The sequence below is a fragment of the Ruditapes philippinarum genome, unplaced genomic scaffold (assembly GCF_026571515.1).
Source record: "Ruditapes philippinarum isolate M1 unplaced genomic scaffold, ASM2657151v2 ctg5311_1_1_1_1, whole genome shotgun sequence".
NCBI lineage: Eukaryota > Metazoa > Mollusca > Bivalvia > Venerida > Veneridae > Ruditapes > Ruditapes philippinarum.
In genome coordinates, this window is record NW_026865890.1 from 1,751 (window position 1) to 20,381 (window position 18,631).

Below are 18,631 nucleotides of genomic sequence, written 5' to 3' on the forward strand. Positions count from 1 at the left end.
AAAAATTGTTTTTTATTTTTCAGATTTTTCAAACAAAATGGTGGCAGTGTCAATGTGTCGGTTTAAAAATATTACACAGGGAAGTAATAAGAATGGCCAGTGCATTGGTTGTAGCAATAATGCACACATTTCCGGCCAACCTTGTGTTTAAATAACAGAAATCAATTTGAGTAAGTTTTAGAAATTTTAATATTACTGCTGCTGAAAATCAACCAAGAAAACTGATTTGAACAAGAAATTTTTCTGCTGTAAATGGTGATAAATATTGCAAATTAGTCCCCTAATTGCAAATTACTAGAATCTTAAATAACCGGGGAAAGCATGCAGCTTTAAAGACGGCACATACCTGCTGTTTAGATGGTGAAGGAGAGGACTGAACGCCCTGGTCCGGTAAAGCTGGCCCCGGCTGACGCTGACTTCCCGCAGTTTTAAAGAACAATGGTTCTGAAGTTGGAACCCGCAGGTATTTTGGTGAATTGGCTCGTCTTTGAATTTTAACACTTTTACGCCCGTACTGCTCTGCCTGCTTTCTGGCATTATGGCCTGAAAAATGAAAAAAAAATATCATAAATAACAAAAATTCATTTCAAAAGCCATCAATAAAAAAACCCAATATGGCTGAGTTGAGTGCGCCATATGATATTATTCTATGACTAAAAAGACCTTCATTAAAACACATAACTGTTTTTCGCATTCTAGCTAAATTTAATGAGTGTCACAGGTTTTATGCAAGTAATGAATGCATGTAGTGACTTTATTAAGTGGCATACAAATGCCTACCCTCTTCTTTGTCATAAAAAATTTAATTTAGTATACTGTACTACGATCATAACTGAATTTGTGGCCTTTATGATGGAAAGTGTAGAAAATCTATTACATGCAAATAGTGACCTTGACCTTGATTCAGTCTAACTGGAAATCCCAAAGGAAGAGGTCCAATCCAAGGGAACCAACACCAGTCAATATTTAAAAATTCTAAGTCACAAAATCAAGGAGCTAAAAGAACAACAGAAATGTTTAAAACAAAGATGAATATAAACACGAATGAAGTGTAAACCTTCAAACTCAAGGTCGCTCGCCAATTTGGGGCAAAACCAAAATGCGACAAAAATATTAAATTCTGGATCATAAAATTTTCAATTGGTGAATTTAACTGGCGCCATCATAAGATAAAAATTTGCAGCAACTGGTACACTTAAATATCATAGCGGCCACATATATTACATAAGCGGCCCAAATGTGAAAGGTCATGCACGATTAGTTTGTTTATCAAACTGTATCATCAAATTGTAAACTTCATGACCATGTTGAGGTGAAAGTGACAATGTGTTAATTGGAACAAATTAAACATTTAAATTCTCCGCCTTAGTTGAACTATATGCTCCTTTCAAAAAAAACAAGTAAGTTAGAAATATACCTGTATAGCAACATTTTGTCTGTTAGATTTCCTCTCTGGACTGGGTGCAGTGCTCATCAAGGAAGTTGTATGATTTGAGTGTGTGTTTGGTACAGACAGGGTCACAGTCTTTGTTATCTTATTTGTAGGGGGTGGGGTAGGGGAACTAAACTGTAAACTTCCTGCTGTGCTCCTCTTAACAGATAATTGAACACTAAAAATAAACAAATTCAAGTATAAGTCATGTATACATGCTATATGCCTTTTCATATTGTCTCAGGTTACTGTACATTTAGGTTCTTGTTGACCACCATACAGTGACCTACTTTGGCTCTAATTTATATCTTTAACTAATATTCTGTGGAAATTGCATAGAAGTAAATTATAACCACTTTGTGCTTCCAATTTTACCCTTTAAGGGCATGATAGGTGATATGTCCGGGGTACATACTTGACCGGGAAAGCTGTGAAAGATATGTCATATTGGATCATGTATCTCACACTTTCCAACAAAATCCATTTATCTAATTCTTTCATTTGTCTATTGTGTCATATGATATAAAATACTCAATTATATTTTTGGTATAGCACACTTTCCATTAAAGACCGATTCACTTTAAAGAAAATCTACAAAATACTGTTAAAATACATTGTAAGAATATTATCAAGAAACCTTGGTTGTTCTTCCTTTATCCAATGACCGTGCTCCAGTAATCTATGGCATCTCAAGCGCACCTCTATATCTGACGCAAGACCCTCTGCTGGCAGCTTACTGTAACTCCACCCACTATAATTAAAGATAATGAAAGTGTATTTACTATAATATTACACAGCATACAGCCTAAATAATCCAAATGATAAACAAATCAGTATGTCTGAAGGCTTTGTTTAATTTAAAGAGGTTTACTGTTTTTATTCACCATTATATAACATGCATGCATGAAATCTTGCCGATTGTACTGAAACAAAAATGGGATTGTGGGAATCAGTAACTTGACCATGATGGAACCAATAGTGCAAGAAATCCATGAAAAAAATAGGTAGGGCATATTGTGCATCTGTTGTGAAAAGTATGAAACTTGGCGATAAAATTCTCTTCATTTAAGCCTTTGATTGAGATTTTGCAAATCCAGTATGGCCACCAAAATCCAAGATGGCTACCATAAATAAAGGAATAGTGAAATGGTCACTTGATAAAGGGGTGGGAGTTGGGGAGAGGGGGATTTAGAATCACATCATACAGTGGAATATTTGAACACACATAAAATAAGATTTTTCATATATGTTCAAAGTTATTAGTGGATTTTAGTTAGAATTAAAAAGATAAAGGAAGGGATTGAACATACTTTAACCATATCATTGTTATATAATAACCCAGTCATTGTATAATAACCATGTTATATAAGACAGGAATAACTCATGTCCAACACTGATGTATATTAAATTAACACAATATCCGGCATATTTCGTAATACTACAGTAGCAACATCTCTCATTTAAATGTGAAAGGAAACAGGTAGGACGGGATGAAGGCAAGACTCAGGAAATCAATTATGTAACAATGTGTAACCTCACATATACCTTTTATCGCTAAAATGGGGTAACAAACAACTAACCAACACCGGCATTACTCTGTACCAATGGCTAACCAGATCATGTCATTTTTTTTTTACAGCAACATCTTTATAACTATCAATGTGGTGATTCAAATTCAAAGTTGATGTTTTCTTAACTTACAAATTAAAAGACTGGACACTAACTCATCTAAACTTGCAAATCTGAGGCACAAAGACAAGATAGAATCTCATCTAAACTTATAAATCTGAGGCACAAAGACAGGACAGTATCTCATCTAAACTTACAAATCTGAGGCACAAAGACAGGACAGTATCTCATCTAAACTTACAAATCTGAGGCACAAAGACAGGAGAGAATCTCATCTAAACTTATAAATCTGAGGCACAAAGACAGGACAGTATCTCATCTAAACTTACAAATCTGAGGCACAAAGACAGGACAGTATCTCATCTAAACTTACAAATCTGAGGCACAAAGACAGGACAGTATCTCATTTAAACTTACAAATCTGAGGGACACAGACAGGACAGTATCTCATCTAAACTTACAAATCTGAGGCACAAAGACAGGACAGTATCTCATCTAAACTTACAAATCTGAGGCACAAAGACAGGACAGTATCGTATCTCATCTAAACTTACAAATCTGAGGCACAAAGACAGGACAGTATCTCATCTAAACTTACAAATCTGAGGCACAAAGACAGGACAGTATCTCATCTAAACTTACAAATCTGAGGCACAAAGACAGGACAGTATCGTATCTCATCTAAACTTACAAATCTGAGGCACAAAGACAGGACAGTATCTCATCTAAACTTACAAATCTGAGGCACAAAGACAGGACAGTATCTCATCTAAACTTACAAATCTGAGGCACAAAGACAGGACAGTATCTCATCTAAACTTACAAATCTGAGGCACAAAGACAGGACAGTATCTCATCTAAAACTTACAAATCTGAGGCACAAAGACAGGACAGTATCTCATCTAAACTTACAAATCTGAGGCACAAAGACAGGACAGTATCTCATCTAAACTTACAAATCTGAGGCACAAAGACAGGACAGTATCGTATCTCATCTAAACTTACAAATCTGAGGCACAAAGACAGGACAGTATCTCATCTAAACTTACAAATCTGAGGCACAAAGACAGGACAGTATCTCATCTAAACTTACAAATCTGAGGCACAAAGACAGGACAGTATCTCATCTAAACTTACAAAATCTGAGGCACAAAGACAGGACAGTATCTCATCTAAACTTACAAATCTGAGGCACAAAGACAGGACAGTATCTCATCTAAACTTACAAATCTGAGGCACAAAGACAGGACAGTATCTCATCTAAACTTACAAATCTGAGGCACAAAGACAGGACAGTATCTCATCTAAACTTACAAATCTGAGGCACAAAGACAGGACAGTATCTCATCTAAACTTACAAATCTGAGGCACAAAGACAGGACAGTATCTCATCTAAACTTACAAATCTGAGGCACAAAGACAGGACAGTATCTCATCTAAACTTATAAATCTGAGGCTCAAAGACAGGACAGTATCTCATCTAAACTTACAAATCTGAGGCACAAAGACAGGACAGTATCTCATCTAAAACTTATCAATCTGAGGCACAAAGACAGGACAGTATCTCATCTAAACTTATCAATCTGAGGCACAAAGACAGGACAGTATCTCATCTAAACTTACAAATCTGAGGCACAAAGACAGGACAGTATCTCATCTAAACTTACAAATCTGAGGCACAAAGACAGGACAGTATCTCATCTAAACTTACAAATCTGAGGCTCAAAGACAGGACAGTATCTCATCTAAACTTATAAATCTGAGGCACAAAGACAGGACAGTATCTCATCTAAACTTACAAATCTGAGGCACAAAGACAGGACAGTATCTCATCTAAACTTACAAATCTGAGGCACAAAGACAGGACAGTATCTCATCTAAACTTATAAATCTGAGGCACAAAGACAGGACAGTATCTCATCTAAACTTATAAATCTGAGGCTCAAAGACAGGACAGTATCTCATCTAAACTTATAAAATCTGAGGCTCAAAGACAGGATAGTATCTCATCTAAATCTGAGGCAAGCTAACAGGACACTATCTTTTTCTAGACTCAAAAATCATTATTATATTTAGACAAGTAGAAATTATAGCACAAAAACAGAATTGGCAAGTACAGAAATTAATAATAATAAATATGTATGGACCAGCTCTTGTTCTTTAAAGACTGAATTGGTGATCAAGTTAGACATGAACTTTCTGTATGATACTGAAAGTAATAGTTTGTAACCTTTAGGTGATAATATCAATATCTTATGTACACATAAATCGACTTTTTAAATCAAGTAGCCACATGCTGTTGAGTAACAATGTAAAATGTAATTGTAACCACACAGGAAGTCTAAAAGTGCCGATGGCCTTATGGCTTAATGTTTTCTCAACAAAGTTATATAAACCTTGTAACCAAATAGACATAAGTAAAGTACTTATATACTTGAATTACATAAAGGTTTAAAAACAATATAAAGCAAATTACTACCAAATTTTTAGTTCAGTCAAACCTGTGATTTTAAAGCAACTTTCAAGTCACTACCTATTCCTTAAGACCAGTATCTTATTTTCCTGGATGAATTTTATTTGTAGTAATTTTAACCTGGACTGACAGACCACTTGAAAACAAAGACCATCTTACAAGGAAAGCAGGGGCCTAGTGGTGAAGGTGTATAACTCTCAAATATTCAATACGATATTATGCTTCAAAAAGATAAAATATGCGATTGCATATTGCATTGATACAATATTACAGAAAATATTGTTATACAAAGTTTTGGTACTGTGTGACATAACACTCTGTGCTGCATCGGAATATACATCAATCAGATTATCAGAATATTGTTACACCATTAATTTGGTGGTATTGGCAAAACAGTGCCTTTACAATCATTCAAAATTTTTTAAAAGGATAGTACATGTAATTGAAAATTTGTTCACCTTTGAGCTTTTTCTATTGGTTGAAAACATCTCAACTCTGCATCTTCTGGTAATGGCAAATCTTCATCTGAAAAAAAAAAGATAGATTGTAAGTTGTGCCCTTTTGGTTAGCTGCTTCTAAAAACAGGGTTCAAGATTAGAAAGAAATTTTCTGAGCTCAAATTCAGATCTTAAGCATTTGATTGGTCAGAATCTGCAGCATAATGTTCACTAACCAACGAAAATCTGGAGATTTGAGACAGAACTAAGAAAAAAAAAACATTTATAACCTCCAGACCAGATATTGTGAGTTTGAGTAACCACCTCTCATGAACAGACTCAAAATAATCCAAGCTGCAATTGTTAACTTATTGTTCTCCAAGGAACTCCTGATTTTTCAGATTTTCATGTATTAGTAATACATGTAATGGAAGTTCCAGGGAGCAAGGGAGCATACTCAATCATGTTTTATGTAACTTTTTCAAGATACATATGCGTAATCTAGAGAAAAGACGGGGAGCTGTGGCCTAGTGATTTATGTGTGTTCCTCCCAACCCATGAATTGTAAATTTGAGCCCCACAGTGTACACGGCCATATTTCCTCTCCTGTACTGATAAGTTTCAGGAAGTGGTCTTAAGAGTGGTTCAAAGCTTCAAGTTTTCATCATAATCAAACTGTTTACACTTAAGAGAAAAGAAAATAGAACATATACAAACAGACATATATTGTATTTCCAATAGGATTAAATAAAACTAAAGGATGCTCTCCAAGTGCTAGAAGGTGCCAGATATTAAAATATTCAAACTTTGTAACATAGGGTATTGTCAATGTAATTTTTTTTATAAGTATTTCCTCTTGATAAGTTTTCAGTCACATCAACAATGTGAAAAGCATAATTATGGCAACCTTCAAGATTTGATGGTGGAGGAAGACCTCAGGTGTCCCTCCATATATTATGTTAGGCAAAAGCAAGCACATGAGTAGAGCCACAGACCTTCTGTAAGCTAGCTGGATAACTTTTTCACATGAAAAAATTCGAAGTCCCTGACAGGTAAAAGTCAATAACAACAATACTAAATACATTTTCATTTTATCTGAAACAAAATAAATATAAAACTTACATTTAGACAAATCTTGCTCCCCATCTTTTATCTGCCAGTCTTGAATACTATTTAATACTTTACACAAGTTGCTCCATAACCTAAAATATGGAAATATTTCTACATATATTTATGTTGTTTTTTTCCTTATATTTTGACACATGTACATAGAAAATTGGCCATAACCCTAAAAATATTTCATAAATTCAAATTAATGTGAAGTTAATCATTTAAATCTCAATTTACAATGTAAAGGATAAAAGATATTTAGCACTTGTGATTTTAATATACATGTATTGCGCTATAAAGTGAATTGGTCTACCATGGGCACATTTTTAAGACGTATTTCAAATAATGTTTAAAACAATATAATTTTTTTGTTATTAATACAAAGTATGTCTTGAAATCTAGCTCTAAGTGATTCAGTATGAACATTTATGTGATAAAAAATAATATTTGTTCTGTTACTATTATCTACTAAATGTATAATTATCTATTACAATTTCCACTACTCATTACCAATTATTCTGTATATTTGCAACACTTGTAAAACATTGAAACAGATATTCCTTTTTACTTTGCTTGTATTTGGCAATAAAGATGATATGCATATGACTTATACCATCAAAAATATGATTTCAAAATCATCTTAGTAATTAAGAGAACATAAACTAAATTGTAGAAAGAACCAAGTTCAATATAAAATGTCTGACCATTTCAGACAAAATATCAACCATTGTACTAAGTGATGTTTATCAGATAAAACAAACAAATAAAACAAGTATTTTTTTAGGGAAAGGAATTTTCTATAAATCCTTTATCACCTGGTTGCCATGTGACCACTCCAAACATCTGCGCCATCTAATTATGGTCTGCACTATTTGTTATTCAGTCAATGATATTTAATATGAAATTTTCCCTAACAATGATGAATGGTTGAGTCCAGATTTAAAGATGGACAAGTCCATTTATGATATTAAGTGTCTGAAGGGTTAAAAATTAAATCAGAGTTTGACAGGAAATAAATACATACGTAGAGTTTCTCAGTATAGGATGATCGAAGTTTTGAGGATTCAGTTTAAGCCAGTCTAATAGAAGTTTGACAGCAGGTAGAGTAAAATAGTCACACACTTTATGTTCTTGTTTAGGTGTATACTGTAGAAGAATATCCATCATGTTCACTGAAATGATAACATATGCATGATAACTTTGTTCCTTATTTATTTTCTTTTTTTAGGGGTTGAGTTGGGTTTCACGTCACACCAACACAGTATAGGTCGTATGGCGACTTCCCAGCTTTACTGGTGGAGGAAGATCCCAGGTTTCCTTCAGCACAATTGCTATGTTCATTATATGACTAACAATACCCTGTGTTGTGATTGACAGCCTATAGTAAGTGACATTCACCAGGAATATAAACAATTAAAGCTACATTGTAGTAAGAGTTTCATAAACACTCCATATAATATTCTTAATTTTTGTCGGTTAGAAGCGTAATGGCAAAAAAATATGAATTTTTTACCTGTCAGTGGATTAAAATATATGAATCAGATATTTCACCTTTTTTTTATACAAAATCATCATTTTTATTTAATAATGAAATTAATTATCATTTTACATGTATATTTTACCTGTCAATTTAAAAACCAGATTAAAGCATCTTTCCTCATCGTCTGTTAGTTCTGTATCCCCATTAGTCATCCCTGATTCTGGAGAACTTTCTGGCATGTGTTGCACGTGATTCATTGCAAAGATGTTGATTGCCACGATATGCACGAGTACTTGCCATGGGAAACTTTGTGAGGTCACATGGGCTGGAAGACCTGCGGCCAATTTATCAGAAAGTTCTTCTGCTTTTATCAGATCTGAAAACATTAAAATAATACTATAGAATAACACATTAAGATTTAAAAATTTTATGTCCCTAAATAAACTTGTGCACGATACTTTCAAAAGACTGGCTGAATAAATGAATTTAAAGCATGCCCAAGGCTCGCATAATATGATTATAATCAACTCATTGGTTTAAACATATTTATTCAACAAAACATTTAACAAGTGAACAATATTTACAAAGTACATTTTGGGATTGGGCAGAAAGCTATAAAGCTTATGAATGTCAACTCATTCAATAAATTTAGTATTAAATCTACACTCATTTAATATCCTCTATTTATATTAAATGCTACATCTATAAGCTACATTACCACTAACCTGTACAAAGATGAACTAGGGCATGGAACTGTAGGAAGCCTGTGATCATTTCACTAGCAGATAACTTCCCTTTGAAATCTGGACTGTAATGTAAATAATAGTTTTAACAATCATATATGTACATTGTATTTATTTGAAATGACTCTGCTGAAGTTTTTTTACATGACAAGACTGAAATTAACTTGAATAAATTTTTCATCTTTTGTGAACCATAAAGATGTAGGTCTTGACCAAAATTGATCATTCCATCAATTCAATTTTCCAGAATTATTTTTCTACTTTTTTTTATAAGAAAATGTCTGTAATACAATAAATTTCTTACAAAATATTACAGATATGTCTTGCTTTCAATTTAAAAATTGTTTGTTGTTAATTTTCTTGAATTTAACGATCAAAAGAACAATAACTTACATCGGTAGTGGCCAAATTTTGGAATATACTGTTACAATTTGTATTTGAAATGAGTAAAAAATGTTGCAATAAATGAAAAAGAAACAACAATGGTGTAGTGTTAAAAGTCACCTACGTTTCTTTTGTAAGTTTTGCATAGAGTTTTTCAAGATTGGTAGCCGCAACAGGAAATGGCACTTTAACAGCTAGACTGCGTATATAATAGAACACTGTAGAGAGTTTGTTCCCTTTAGCAGCCTCTAATATAGCTAACTGATTGTAAGGTTGACCTGTAGAAAAGAGAAAAACATGCATAAATATATACAATATATATAAGATTGGTTAATATATACTGTATAACAAGAATAATTGTTTGGGGATCTTTCTTTTGTAATCTCAGGGAATCTGTTTTTATTTTTGCTTATGATACAAAAGAGAAGGAGCATCAAAACAATTGGCAATCTGATTTATGCACCCCCCCCCCCCACACACACACTCGTACAAATCAGATAACCTAATGTTTTGATGCTCTTTCAATTACTTGTAGACTAATGAGGCCCTAACAATTTTCAGTTTCGTGTTCACTCTTAAAAAAATTACTACCTTGGAAGGTAACCAACTAATTCTCAATGGACAATATATCATCACCTAGGTACATTAATGATCACATTCTAAATAAAATATCAGCAATTGCTTTACTGAAGTAACAATATTTTAGAGGCCAGAAAATGACAGACAAAACTTTTTATTTTGGTAGCCTCATAATGAAAAAAAACTTAATTCTGCTGCCGTTCACCACAGTTGTAATTTAGTGGTGTAAAAATGTGGTCTTATTAAAATGCTTACTTATTCATTTTATACCTGTATTAAGCTATTCTTATTAACAGTTGTGTTGTTTTTGTCTTTCCTTATATATGTACAGCTTTAAGTCACACAAATACTATAAAGGTTGTATGGCAAATTTCTCACTTAGATGGTGAAGGACGACTCTAAAACCTGCACCTGAATAGAACAACCAATATTCCATAAGCTAGCTTGACGTTGATGTCTACCTGGTGGATATTGTCGAGTAACCCAGTTGAAGTTGAAGAATCCAACCATGCCAGTTCAAAAGGCACAAAATTGACTTCACTATTAACCAGTATCAATATGAGCAACTTACCATTAAATGGTACAAGGTATGCAGCATGCCAGTAGTAGGTTTGAGCCTGATCTATCTGCTGTCTATACCTTGCTGTAAACAAACAAATAAATAACATTGGTCATGGACATTTTATTGTAACTACACTACAGCCCGGATGTAATGCTCATTTTGGGGTCCAAGGTCTCAACACTGCATTATAATGAAGTTACGATCATCGTGAAATTGACACATTACTGCAACCACCTCCGATTCATATAACAATTATCATTCAATAAATGTCAACATTATAACAGGGTGGCAGACTGGCAGTGTATTAAAATATTAGGGCAGCACATCTCAGAACGTATGTTTATTTTATGAAAACTTACATGTGGGCCCAATGAGAGAAAATGCTGTCATACTTACAAATAAAATGATTTTTACCTTACCTTTCGGCAGCATCCATAGAAATTACTTAAAATTTATCATAATAAACTGAAATTTCGGTTACTACAGTCATAATAAGGTAGAATTTTAATAATAAGAAATGTAAATTCTGTTTACATGTATATTGTATATTTCATTTTATAGTTACACCTGGATTGTAAATACTTCTTCAAATATAGATATATATTTTATTTTATTCACCTGTAGGAGTGCTGTTTTAATATAAACATCAATAAGTAATGAATATTTTACCTATATCTCCAAGGTGTACCAAACAATGCTGGCACACATATAAACAGGAACTCTTCTTTGGTGGAGTTACTTTTAGTTTCATTGGTGTCCTCTCTATAAAAATAAAATCATAATTTTTTTATACAAATTTTTCATATTAAGATATAACATGCTCATGTCATAAGCAAAACTGTGTGTTACTTTAGCATAATATGAGCCGTATCACGACAAAACCAACATAATGGCTTTGCAACCAGCATGGATCCAGACCAGCCTGCGAATCCGCGCTGTCTGATCAGGATCCATGCTGTTCGCTTACAAACTCTGTAACAAGTAGAGAAACTGATAGCGAACAGAATGGATCCTGATCTGACTGTGCGATGCGCAGGCTGGTCTGGATCCATGCTGGTCACAAAGCCATTATGTTGGTTTTGTCGTAACAGGGCTCAATTATATATCTTCACCTTAATGCAGTAACAGGTTAACTCCTTATATCAATAAATGGGATATAATCCTTAACTGCATTAAGGTGATGATATAAGACCAGGAAACGGCAATAATAATATTAAATGAGTTAAAGTGTACTGAAATTGTTTCAATGCTATCATTAAGAAGAGATTTATACTAAAGGTTCATTGTTTTGTATCCATGTACGATGTTTAATATGTGCACAATGAAAACAGAACTGGCACTCATGTTTCAAAAGAAATGTTCAATCTATTGAAAAGAAGTAAAACTAGATCAGTGTGAGCAGATGTTAGTACGTGCAGTGTCATCTAGGTCAACAATAGATTTTTATGCACAAATTATAAAACATAACCAACAAAATTTTGGTTTGAACGATGTGATTTTTCAACATAAATCATTATCATATCCAAACTTATCATTTTTAATTTCAGAGTCCATAATATATATACAAAATTAATATTGTACTCCATCTAGCCTTATTTTCTTTTTCAGGGTAAAAAAAATAAAAATAAAAGAAATTCATATTGTACTGAAAGTAACAAAGTTCTCTTGAAATTTCAAACAAGAGGGCCATGATGGCCCTGAGGTCGCTCACCTGTATATAGGCCCCCGGAGCGAGGCCAGTTTAAACCCAAGGGCTTTTATTTGAACAAACTTGGAAGACACCCATTAGAAGATGTTTCATGATGCTAAGTTTTTACTATACATATATAATGAAAAACAATGACCCCCCCCCCCCTGGCAGGGCTTATTTTAACCCAAGGGCTTTTATTTGAACAAACTTGGTAGACACCTATAAGAAGATGTTTCATGCTAAACATCTAAGCTCTGACTCATTGGGTTTTTTAAAAGAAGATTTTTTAAAGTTTTTACTATACACATATAGTTAAAAACAATGACACCCCTGGGGCGGGGCCAGTTTGACCCCAGGGCTTTTATTTGAACAAACTTTGTAGACGCTTAGTAGAAGATGTTTCATGCTTAATATCTAAACAGTAGCTATTTGGGTTCTATTAAAGAAGATTTTTAAGTTTTTGCTATACACATATAAGGAAAATCAATGACCCCTGGGGCGTGGCCAATTTTGACCCTAGGGCTTTGATTTGAACAAACTTTGTAGACACTCACTAGAAGATGTTTCATGCTTAATATCTAAACTCTAGCTATTTTGTTTTTTTCAAAGAAGATTTTTTAAGTTTTTGCGATACACATATTAGGAAAATCAATGACCCCCGGGGCACGGCCAATATTGACCCCAGGGCTTTTATTTGAACAAACTTGGTAGAAACCCATTAGAACACGGACGGACGGACGACGGACGGACGGACGACAGACGAAAAGCGATCACAAAAGCTCACCCTGTCACTTTGTGACAGGTGAGCTAAAAATATATAATAAAGAGGCTATTATACATAGTTTAAAAACAATACAGATTTTACTGGACTTGAACCTCTATCGGACTTGGCTAGAACCTTGTCCAATATAGGTTTGACAGCTGTGTACTTGTTCAATAAAATTTAGTTTTGTTCTCAACATAGTAATATAACCTCATAATATCTAATACAACCAAATGTTATTGGTAAGAAGAAATTTGCAATCTTATAACAAACCTTTCATGACACCGTAGAAAGCAGATTTTCTTCTGAACGGAAGATCTAATTTGAACGTTGTACATAAAAGTTGGAGAAACTGAAAACAAAGGTAACAATACAATCCATGTGTATTCCTGCCTGCATGAACTTTTGTCTATTATATACAATGTCATGTAATTTGAATTTTACATCAAATATTAAAAATCTTTGGAGTTAACAAACAAAAGCCTTTTTAAGGCAATAATAATAACACATTACTATTGATATTTTTCATTATTTTTATGTTTTCTTTTCATATGATGCTTAAATAACATCTCACATACACTAAGCCACAGGTTTGATCCATATGGCCTTTGTGGCCAATTCCTATGCATGAAAACTCCAAACAGGTGATAATAGGCTATTAGCTGATAACACTGCTGAGACTGATATCATTTTTTAAATATATAATCTATCAAAAAGGTGCTTTACCTGTAGATAGAAACCACTTGCTGTTTCCAGGAATAAATTAAGTGTGGCCTGAATCTCTGCTCTTTTAACATTCTGGAGAGTAAAAATATATTATACAATCTATTTTATTGAATGTTTTGTTATAACCAGCAAAACATAAATTTTAAAACTGTAATAAACACATTGTTTCCATATTTTTGTGGAAAATAGTAATTTCTAAACAGATAAACACATTGCTTTTCTATTACTATTTACAATGGTCATTTCTTAAGAGATTTAACAAAAAAAAAATGTCTCAGTTATTTAACATGTGAGATTATTATATGAGTTCACTACATCAAACTGAATGTTACAATATATTTAGTAAGCAAATGAAATAAAAGTGACTATTGTAGATGTAAACTTGAATTTGATATTTATAAAAACAATTATTTGATCAGTAGCTGCCAGTCCCTTTATACTGTGTCCCAGCCTTAAAGCTGCACGCCTCCAAATATGCCAAATATTTCAAGAAAATCAAACTTGAGAAAAATATACTAAGATTTTATTAAGAAAAGTAAGCCATGTAAGAACTTAAATGTTGTGTGCAATTAATGACTGATTTTGCATTGTTTCTACTGCCTGACTAATGCAGTAAGGGCTTTTTTGTGTGCATATTTTGACCTATGATGATTTACATGGACTGTAAGTGCATTTTGCAATTATGAAATTTACTTTCACAATATCATGCTTTTAAATACATTTTCAAAATGTTCATGAAAATTAACATGGACCTGGAGGCATGCTTCTTTAATGTAATAATGAACAGCTTTATGAACAGAGAAGGACATGTTCATTATGCAAATTTAAGGAAAGAACAGGTCAGTATTATCATACGTATTACTCATTACCTGTTTGTCTTTTGCTTGTGACTGTAAATTGTTTATTTGATTTTTGAATGCATGGTTCCATCTGAAAATCATCAAAGTAAAATCATTTATGGAACCTGTTTGTTTTTTCAAGTACATGTACCTATTATTTTTCAATATACATGTACCATCATAGATAACTGTAGTACTTACATAGTACTTTGCAAAAATAGTATCATTACATTTACTGACATTGGCTTCCTTTTTCTACAAATTAAAATAAATCTTTTTGACTCTAAAAAAACATGAAATTTTTACTATAGTCTAATTTTTAATTTAAGATCTTTCCCATTTCCCCTTTGTTTTTAAAAAATAAATTTTCAATGTAAAAAAAACCCCACAATGAAAAGCATTGTAACGCTTTGAAATCAAGTAAGACTATAAATTGCACTTGTTATGGGTTTTCTATTTAATTCTCAGTAAATTTCTCTATTACCTCTTTTATAACCCTTCCATTTTAAGGGGTGCTTCACTGGATCTATGTAAGATTTTCAAATTTTATGTTTTTTATGTTTTTTGGACCTGAGTGGCCCTCATTTAAAAGTTGATGAACTTACAGTTCTTGCTCCACTTTCTTGTCCAGAGCATACTCAAGGTCAGTGAGGAGAATTTTTTTGTAAACATCTTCAAGTTTCTGTCTCATTACCCAAGTCTCGGATATGGTTTTACTGGTATCTATAGAAACAAATACAGTTATGAATGTTTTACAGGTATTTTTTATAATATACATATGTATGTAGACAAACAGTGTAATGAAAATAATAACAATTAAAATATAATTATTAATAATTCATGTTAAAGACATGTTATAGCTTTTATAAACATGATTGTATAAAACGTTCTTAATTCTTACAGTAAAAGAGATAAGTACAAAAAGTATAACCCTATTCAAATCTAATTTTAGCACTGTCAACATATGTTTTAAGATAATTAAAATAAAATCTTTTAATAGATTCACCATATTTTACCAAGAGATCACAAATGAGAAAATCTGCCAAGAGAAGACCAAAAAAATTAAATCAAGATTTCTCTGCAACGCTCAATGTAATGAATAAATATCTTATTACAGTGAATTGTTGTCCTGTTTATATATAAACATATTCAATATAAATCTGCAGTCAAAACTGTCTTAAGCAGCCAGCCAAGGGATGCAGTCATTTTGGCTGATTAAGACAGGTGGTTGCTGAATGGAATGGGTACTTACCAGATACACTTGCCTTCAGGGCCTCCGCTTGTCTAAAATAAAAAGAGTTATCTTGAGGTTAGCATAAAAAAGGTTGTCAGAGAACTTAAAACAGCCATTCATAAATTCCATAAAAAGATGTAAATTGACAATAAGAAGAATTCAATCAATCTATAAACATAATGACCTATACATATTTGTTCTTTTTACATTTTTTCAGTACCATCTTTTAACCCAGTTTAAACCCAGTAGTCAGTAATTATATTTGGACTAAGATTCCTAGTAACAATTTCTCAAATCTCTAAAGATGCTGTGTAATTTTCCCAATTCAAGCCAAAAAAAAATTGAAAAGAGAATCCAGTGGGGCGGATCCAGGATTTCTGGTGGAAGGGGTGGTCGGGGGAATGATGATGCACATAGCCAACTGAGTGCTGGGAGCAGTGAACTGAGAGTATGGGGTAGGTACAAGAGAAGGGTCTCCATTCCTATTGGCCTGGCTATGATGACACTCACTAAAAATGAATAAGTAAAACGGTGAGCTGGAGAAAAAAAAACAAGTTACGATTTTTAAATATCAACAGTTGGCCTATGGTATATGCAAGAATCTATCTATAGAAGGCTAATAAAGCAATAGGTTCTTTCAGTCTTGCAGGAAATAGAACAATTTGACTAACAAATATGTTTTATATTAAAAATGTTTAAATGTTTAAAATAACAATTAAACTTTCAAATTCAATTATTGACAGTTTGCTTGAAAAAATTTTGGGGGTTGCTAGTCAGTTGAAACGGCCCCATTCTCTTAATCCGAGCCAAAAATGAAAACATAACAGTACTGCATCAGTCCCTTGTCCATGCAACACTAATTCCTCCAAGGACTTCAGACAGGATGAGATAGAAGGAAAGTGAGACGTTTGAACCCTTCCTGTTGTTTACAATCTATACTGTGAATATATTGATTTTATTTTTTGCACCAAAAATAACCTGGGATATAGCGTAAAGTGCATTGTGGGGAAAACAGGGGTTAATTTAACCACATATGATTTGCCCCTACAAAGCAGATTTGCTTTTTTAGAAATTAATGTCTGAATTGTTCCAACAATGTCAGACTTTATCAATAAATTTGTGGTATGTCCATATCGCTCTAGATAGTTAAACAAATAAACTTTTTCTTTATTTTACAAGTTTTTAAGGACAATTAAAAAAAAAAAAGAACAAGAAAATGTTAGAAGAGGAAAATGTCCATATATGAAAGTAAAATTAGTGCCCTTCACTCCATTACTGTTTTTACATTAGACTATCAAATTATTCAAAATTTTGTGACAGTCCGACATCCCATTCATAATCAGTGTAACACACATTAAATAATGGGAGTATATCATTTCTCAAGCAATTATAATAGACAGGACTTTGTGAAACGTGAAAACTTTATCTCTCTGATTATCCCCTTAACATCCTTGTTGAGTCAGCAACTGAAGGGTGTGCCTAATCTTACACTTTCTTAATTTCTTCAACAGACCATTCTAATTTCTTTTTCAAATTGAAACCCAAATGAACCTTGCTATTCTCTAAAGCACCAAAAATTCAACTGAAATTATTTCTATTACGCCACAAACGACCAGAAATTCAACATTTGTCCGAATAATTTTCTGACCGAAATCACAGTATGTTACTCTGAGTTGTCATAGAGTTTCCAGGTCTGTTGTTTGCTTTAGAAAGAAAGCCGATTCCTGTAATCTTTATGATGTAATAGTAAACTTATGGGCTTATGATAAAGATCAATATTTCTGCATTCGAAATACCTTAACATCTGGGCCACTGAACTCATCTTTAAGAGTTCTTTTGGCTAAGTTTCTGACCCAGTGTTGTTTCTGTCAAGTGATCGCCATTTTGTTTCCATTTCCGATTGAATAAGAAATGGTCCCCAATGTGGTAAATATTTAGGATTGTAAATCAAAATAATTTCTGTATAAAAACATGATAGTATTTCTTAATATTGTATGTAATAAATTACTTTCACTATGTATAGTTTTTCTATTTTTAGATTTTTATTTGCGTGTCAATAATAATGTTGTCTCCCGCTAAAAGTCACGTGATAGTCATGTGATACGTTATTTTATACACTATTTTTTTACGCATCCGTGGCGGACAGGGGACACTGGATGAGACTCAACTGCATGCATATATTATGTATATTTTTTCTTCTTTTTTTCTCTCTCTCTCTTACTAAACGCTTTGAGCTTGCACAAAAATAATTGAATATACAAAAAATCTGACAGTTCTATCAATTATAAAAAATATAGGCCTAGATCTAGGATATTTTTTAGTTTTCTATAAGATCTATTACAGGATTTATTTTCATATCACTCCATGGAAATATGATAATTTTCATACCATTATTAACAAAAAATAATCTTAACAGAAAATAATCCTGTAGTTCAAGAAAGAACTTGATTTTTTATTATAAATTATGGGCCTACATTTTTCTCTATTTTGACATTAGGCCTACATTTGAAAGTCTTCCCATTAATTAAATTGCACTTTGTGTTGGCTGAA

At 32.8% G+C, this 18,631-nt stretch overlaps 1 protein-coding gene across 1 annotated transcript; it reads right to left on the reverse strand.

The window, feature by feature from the left end:
* Positions 1–346: 346 nt before the first annotated feature.
* On the reverse strand, positions 347–18,027 carry LOC132730672 (nonsense-mediated mRNA decay factor SMG7-like; the record flags this gene model as incomplete). The annotated part of the gene is made up of 18 exons (XM_060716650.1): positions 17,878–18,027; positions 16,100–16,131; positions 15,453–15,570; positions 14,878–14,938; positions 14,009–14,080; positions 13,556–13,634; positions 11,499–11,591; positions 10,839–10,910; positions 9,813–9,966; positions 9,287–9,369; positions 8,704–8,937; positions 8,106–8,253; positions 7,094–7,173; positions 5,993–6,059; positions 2,070–2,183; positions 1,418–1,610; positions 771–786; positions 347–543 (listed from the first exon to the last, which is right to left on the reverse strand). Coding segments are annotated over exons 1-18 (1,839 nt in total), but the record flags the coding sequence as incomplete, so codon positions are not given.
* Positions 18,028–18,631: the final 604 nt, after the last annotated feature.